This window comes from Rhinoraja longicauda, chromosome 11 (assembly GCF_053455715.1).
Source record: "Rhinoraja longicauda isolate Sanriku21f chromosome 11, sRhiLon1.1, whole genome shotgun sequence".
Taxonomy (NCBI): domain Eukaryota; kingdom Metazoa; phylum Chordata; class Chondrichthyes; order Rajiformes; family Arhynchobatidae; genus Rhinoraja; species Rhinoraja longicauda.
The window spans coordinates 32,324,307-32,331,702 of record NC_135963.1 but is presented as its reverse complement, the minus strand read 5'-3'; the positions used below and the strand labels follow the sequence as shown (position 1 = coordinate 32,331,702).

Below are 7,396 nucleotides of genomic sequence, written 5' to 3'. Positions count from 1 at the left end.
TTAGAGATGACACACAGGGTATTGGCATGGATATCACTGCACGAACAATGGCTGATGCTATCAGCACTCACCTTTATTAAAGTATAAATTGGACTGCAGCTTCTGGCACCTGCACAAGTGTAGTGAAGCATGGAAATTACTGCTTGACAGCCCCCCGCTTCTCCAGAAGCTTTGCTCGAACAGTTTCCCATTGAGAGATGCTCCATTCACTTGCACAAAAGGATGTGCAGTTGCACTACTTACCCTCAACATATCCTCTGCTAAACTGACAGAAATTGTCCATTGCCCATTCAAAACATCTGAATTTATAATGGCAAAATGAGTTGATCATTGTTAAATATCTTCTCTGACACTAAAAATTCAAACTGGATGGTCTCATTCCATCGCTTTAATTATTGAAGATCACAGTACATTATTTGTTATTGAATGAAAATATCCTAATTTACATCATAAAGATACTTCAATTTCCCTTGATCTGAATGGTGGACCATTGTTTGCCTTGTCACACAGATCCCAAGACATGTGTCTCAAGCACAGTGCTCTTTAGACTTGCTAATAATTGCAAGCCAAAGTGCAAAACTCCACACGGTTAGTTTGGGGACTATTGGAACTAAGCATAATGAATGGGCAGGCACATCACTGACAATAACTTCAAATCTGGGTTATCTATGCCCAATTAGTCAAATTGGAACAATGACAGAGGTCAAAGCCAGGAGTGTTTCTACAAGGACATGGATTAAATGCAGGAAAATAATTAACAATTTGTCATGAATTGAGTGACTTCATCTTCAAACACATATCCTGCCAGCTGCACTTTAATCTCAACAAATCAATTCACCATAAGATCATCACCTCGTAGTAATCTCTATCCATTGTGACTCCTACCCTTATTATGCACCAGTGGGAGATCTTTCTCCCACATTCCCATTTTATGCATGTTGGCAGTAATGATGGCCATGCACACTCGCAGAGCGGCACACGGCACACGGCACACCTCCATCTCTGCTGCAAGAGAAGGTAAAATATACAAGGCTGCAATGTCGTGAATGAGTGAGTGAGTGAGTGGGTGAGTGAGTAAGCGAGTGAGCGAGGGAGTGAGTGAGTGAGTGGGTGAGTGGGTGGGTGAGTGGGTGAGTGAATGAGTGAGTGAGTGGGTGAGTGAATGAGTGAGTGGGTGAGTGAGTGGGTGGGTGAGTGAGTGGGCGGGTGAGTGAGTGGGTGAGTGGGTGGGTGGGTGAGTGGGTGGGTGAGTGGGTGGGCGGGTGAGTGGGCGGGTGAGTGGGCGGGTGAGTGGGTGGGTGAGTGGGTGGGTGAGTGGGCGGGTGAGTGGGTGGGTGAGTGAGTGTGCGAGTGAGTGAGTGAGTGAGTGAGTGGGTGAGTGAGTGAGTGAGTGGGTGGGTGAGTGGGTGGGTGAGTGAGTGAGTGAGTGAGTGAGTGAGTCTGCTTAGAGCTCCCTCTCCGCTCGGTTCGACCCACTCCCCTGAGTTTAATGGCTCGGTGGGGGAGGAGGTGTGGTTGAGTAAAAAAGGCACATGAAAATGTCCCATTCCTACCAGGCAAGATGCCTGCAGCTCGCAGCCACTGGCAAATCCATCCCCACTCATCCTGCCTCCTATCGTGTTTTCAAATGCTTGCTCGTATGTATGGCGTGTCCGTAAGTGGGATGTTTGTAACCTGGAAGGCCCTGTACTACCTACAAGACAAAGGCAAGATAATACCAACACCATTCCCAAAAAGTACAACAAATTCACTGGGGAATATCCAAATCTATTTCATGCCTTCTCCCAGAGCAGTATTCCCAGTGCTAACACTCTAGTTACATTCAGTCAATCTGGTTGGGTAGACCATGTTGTTAACGTGACTTCTGAAACAGGCATTCTATTCTGAGCATTGTCACAGGAAGAGATTGCCAGGTGACAGAAAATTAATCAGGGTGTAATCAAAGCCTTGATTTAAAAAAAAACAATAACCCAACTGACTCTTGGGAATCCCTTGCTAAAGTTGTTGAAGGGGAAACATTTGAGATGGTGTTTGGAGGAGTCAGAAGCCCTGCTTAAATTTTTACAAGAATGTATCATCTCACAAACCACTCACCTCATAACACTGTCAGACATTTACTATCCAACTGTGGTCCCTGTGTTTCCTTCATCAGCTACCTTAGTACCAAAAGAAACAGTGGAAGTCAAAAGGTCATAAGGAATAGGATTAGAATTAGGTCATTCGGCCCATCAAGTTTACTCCGCCATTCAATCATGGCTGACTTATCTCTCCTTCCTATCCCCATTCTCCTGCCTCCCCATAACCTCTGACACCTGTACTAATCAAGAATCTATCTCTGCCTTAAAAATATCCACTGACTTGGCCTCCACAGCCTTCTGTGGCAAAGAATTCCACAGATTCACCACAAATTGTTCTCATTCCCAAGCCATTGCTCCCATGTATCCATTTTTTCCATGTATTGCCTTTTTAAAATAATGTGTTCACAATATTAATTAGAACATCATCTTCACCAACAAAGTCTACCTCATTTTTATTATTTTCCCCTTACATTCTTGGCTGTTGTTCTTGTACATTGTTATCAGTTATATGGTGGTTATTCATTTGAATCTTCCAGTTGAACATATAATACACTCAAATGACATGATTTAATGAGTTCAGATCGTGGCATAATGAACTAATGTTTCTAAATATAAACATGCATAAAAGAACAAGAAAAGCATTTACTTTTGAAAATTAATTAACTTTTGTTGAACTGTCCTGTAAGAACCATTATAATTTACTTCAATTAACCAGTTTTATTCAGGTAACATTAGGTTCTATTATTACTGAATTTAAAAAAAAAATCTGTTTTCAGTATGCAAAATTATAGATCAGTGATAATAATTTTTGAGACGGAAGGCGGCTGGTATTTCTTCATTGACAGGGCATTGTCTCCTGCTTGTCCCCAGAGCATGGTTTGCCCTCGTTTTGTGGCGGAGGATTATTGCACAGCCGGCTCCTTTTTCTTTGTCTGTTTGCGCATTCAGACCAGCGGGACCAACAGTTCCACTTCCCGTCAACAGTCACACCTGAAACATAAAAAACAGCATTTGAGTGTAGGAAATTAAAAAAATATAGTTCAGAGAACAGAAAATATTAGATCAAAAATGAGCATGCTTTTTATAATGACCACATTTCATCTTTTTCTATCTTTGGCTCCCCTTTTCACCATAGCTCTGGGCTAATCTCAAGATGACCATCAGAGGATATGTTATACATAATTGTCCTAATTTTGTGCGATGGGTTGAAACCCACATCTGTGAAGTGAAGCATGCTAAATCTACAACAGCACGACACATCTGGCTATTGGTTTAATTTAGCAAGAAATTATCTTCTGGTGTCAAAAATGACATTATCATTTCTCTCTTTAGTGCAATTAGTAATGCTTACTTTCCCTGCTGGTAATCTCACAGGCAGCTCCACGGAAGGCAGCAGGACATATGCATTCACACTTGGTTCCTATAACGATAAAATAATTTCATTAGCGATATTAAACAACGCATTCATTCTTAATTCTGTTGCCTGTCATTGTAATTTGCTGGTATCAACCTGTACTGTCCAGATGAGTGCTGGGATAGAGTTGGTAAAATGTGGATACTCTTGTAGTAATAAAAAAAAGGAAAGGCAACTAGATTGTCAATCCATTGAAATATAGGGAGACATTATTGTGGATGATGTTTATAACAGAATTAAAAATCCAGGAACATGCTATTATTCCTTGAACAACAGAACAACATTTTACTTATAGTTGGTTTCCATGAAATAATAGCTCCCTTAAATTTTTTATTCTAAGGAATATTTATAAAATTCCATTTAAAAATAGAATGCACGTTTTTTTTTCATTAATGGTCACTAACTATCAAGAAAGTTGCTTTGATTTTTTTAGAGAATAAGATTATGTAATGGAATAGAAAAGGCCTGTTCAGAAATCACAGGTTCCATATTATTGTTATGGAAAGCAAGAATGGAGTCATGGACAGATACTGCACAGAAACATCAACTATTAACCACCCATTTACACTTATTACTCTTCCCCATTTTATTCTCCTTACATTCCCATCATTTCCCAGCAGATTCTACCACTCACCTACACACTGGGGCAACTTACAATTAATCTGCTAAACTGCACGCCTTTGGGTTGTGAGAGAATCCTGAACACGAGGAGGTGACTTACATGGTCACAGAGAGAAGAAGCAAATTCCATACGCAGTGCCAGAAGCCAGCATTGAATGTGGGTCACTGTACTACTGCAACAAGCTCTACTCAACTAACTCTGTCACTGTGCCACCTATCTGAGGTTACTGTGTTAATTGTAAAGAAGACGAAGAGTTGTTAATGTTTAAGACCCACATTCTTGATTTGGTCCACTGGTCACTGACCGGGCCGTACCTTGAAGAAAAGCAACTCCATTGTTGCGACATGGCGCACAGCGACAGGAATGGAATTCCATCACGTACTCTTCGAGGGCCTGCCTCATGTTGGCTTTGATTCTCGGAGCATTCTGAAATGTGTTCGAGGTGACCAGTTCATAAAGTGGTTCAGACTGCAAAGAGAACCCTGGATAGTTAGTAAAAACACGCTGCATGTGTTCTCTTAAAAAAAACTTTATAATATAGAGAAAGCATAGTCACAGAATGGTGGAACCAGGCTCTCTGGCTTACAACCACTTTTTCTGCATACTCAAAGGTTTATATCCCATAGGTGTGTGATCTGTCTCACCAGGCTGAGAGTCAGCGTGGCCAAGCAAGATGTGCTTCAGAAGTTATTATATTTTTCTGAAGGCTACTGAGAGCAAATAAAGTCATCGATGGTAATTTATGTAACAAAATCCAAAATGACATAATACAATTTATGTAACATGAAACAAAATCCATGCCAAATGACTGAATGATGTGAGCCCTTTATCAATGGTGGAATAGAGTACAGGTCCTCCCCTGGTTAGAGCACGCAGCATTAACAACATTTGGGAGAGCAGTGGGATGGATGTGTCGGCTGCTGTGGGCATCTTCAGCCGGGAGGGAACACAGTCACGGCCACATTTGGTGAACTTTTCGGGTCACAAAATACTTAGTTTAGAGATACAGCACTGGAACAGCCCCTTTGGCCCACCGAGTCCGCGCCGACCAGCGATCCCCGCACAACACTCTACACATACTAGGGGCAATTTACAATTTCACCGGGCCAATTAACCTACAAACCTGTGGTGTGTGGGAGAAAACCAGAGGACCCAGAGAAAATCCACGCAGCATCACGGGGAGAACGTACAGACTCCGTACAGACAGCACCCGTAGTCAGGATCGAACCTGGGTCTCTGTAAAGCAGCAATTCTATGGCTGTGCCACCTGCACCTCTACTGCCCAGCACTGCATTCAGGAGGAAACCCTGTCATAACCTGGACACGACCTGTCTTGCCAATGTAAGGAAAGGTCACAGCTGGACATTTTGGATCTATTAAATCAAAATCGGGCGGAATGGCGAGAATTAATTATACTGATGATAGGAAAAGTTAGTATGGGATGAACACCCCGATTTTCCGGCACCCTCGGTCCCAGAGCCTTTCTGGATGATCAGTTTTTCTGGACTAACAGAGGTCATGTGATATTGAAACGGCAATACATCCTTGGCCCCTCCCGCGTCGCTAAAGCACCACAGAGCACCAGAAACAAATAAAACAAATCTAAAATGGAATTTGAATGTGAATGGAATGACCTGCCGACCCATCCCCACCAGTGCTGGAGTAACTCAGCTGACTGAATCAGTCTGAGGCAGGATCCCGATGTCACCTATCCGTGTTCTCCAGAGATCCTGACCGCTGATTTACTCCAGCACTCTGTGTCCATTGTGTGGGTGAAGAAGGGCTCGCTGGTGCACCTTGCATGTCGGGAATGGTGTCGGAAACTGGGGCTCTAAACGTCAGGGAGACGGTGCAAGCCGGGATCAGCAGGTCTGTCCGCTATATCTGACATTTGTTATAAGGGGGGGGGGGGGTCATTAAAGCGAGGGTTTACCGTATTGTCTTTACGAAACAGTTAGGAGAGAAGATTGTGACCACTGTTAATACTTTCACAACGGAGGGACATGACCGGGAAGAGCATTCGCAATGACATCTGTGGCCACTCAAGGAATTTCAACCGAGCTCTCGTAATTTTGTCCGGGTTGTAGGGGTGGGCGGACTATCAGTTGCCAGAAAATTGTTGTTCAATCTGTACCGGTTTAGGCAGAGTAAACTTGTGGATCAGAATGAAAATGTGCAAGGCACCCATTAGTAAATTAGATGCACTGAAGGGAGTGGCAGACATTTTCTTCTGCATTCATGAGTCAAGATGATCTCTCCTCTCACTGAAAATTACATTGAGGTCCTCTGAACAAATAACGGTAAACCAAGAAGAAACAGAAATAAATCCAAAAAATGACACAAAAGAGAAAATAATGCACAAAATGAGATCAGGAATAGTAAAAAAACAGAAGAAGAAATTACAATTATAAAAGAAAGGTTTCAGCTAACTGGAGATCTTTATCAAACCAAATTCATATTTATCCCTATAAGTACGCTGACTATTTTTTTTCTTTTACACTGGAAGGGAGCACTTTTTCTTTCTCTCTTCCTCTGTTAAGTTGGAAAATAATTGAAAGGCCTTCTATGTTGATTTATATTTAGGATCTCACAATTACCAAGGCATGGGAATGGTAAAAAACACAATACAAAGTATGTGAATTGAATGCAAAGAAAATGGCCTGTGTAGTTCATTTACATCTGAAAGAAAAGGTGTATGAAATCTACAAAGAAGCATTTTAAAGTAAGGTATTTGGAGCTGCAGTAATCAGGGCACTAAGATGTTCACATTGCTTGATGTCTCCCTTTACTGAATGTTTCACATCAGTGGTTTACCTTAAATTTAATGATTTCTGGGTTGTACTCGACTGCCTCGCCCCATTCCTGCATCAGCTTCACAGTTGGAAGATTTTTGTGAGCCAGTGCTGTCACATGCTCGCTTGCTCCTCCACGGACAAGTACTATGAAGTCTTCTGTGTAAGTCGATTTGGCAACAGCATCTTGAAGGTAGAATGTATAATAGAATTAATTTCAAAGGAAAAAGTCGAGAAAGATTCTCCCTATTATTAGAATAGAAACATAGAAAATAGGTGCAGGAGGAGGCCATTCGGCCCTTCGAGCCTGCACCACCATTCATTGTAACCTGTAACCAACTTCTCCCCATATCCCTTGATTCCACTAGCCCCCAGATCTCTATCTAACTCTCTCTCAATCTCGTAATATTCCGCTATATTTTTTCACCGCTTGCCTTGATGAATACATTCCCCCATTGGAGCAGGTGGCATGGAGACAAGAGAGACTGCA

The 7,396-nt window shown here is 42.2% G+C and overlaps 1 protein-coding gene across 1 annotated transcript in view; it reads right to left on the bottom strand.

Moving 5' to 3' along the window:
• Nucleotides 1–2,513: 2,513 nt before the first annotated feature.
• The window catches only part of LOC144597773 (complement component C8 beta chain-like), a 30,115-nt gene continuing 25,232 nt past the window's right edge, over nt 2,514–7,396 (bottom strand). The window contains exons 9-12 of the mRNA XM_078407342.1: nt 6,929–7,092; nt 4,429–4,582; nt 3,430–3,498; nt 2,514–3,068 (exon numbers count right to left, since the gene is read on the bottom strand). Of these exons, the coding sequence (XP_078263468.1) occupies nt 2,914–3,068; nt 3,430–3,498; nt 4,429–4,582; nt 6,929–7,092 (542 nt within the window). The 3' untranslated portion in view covers nt 2,514–2,913. The remainder of the gene's footprint in view (nt 3,069–3,429; nt 3,499–4,428; nt 4,583–6,928; nt 7,093–7,396) is intronic.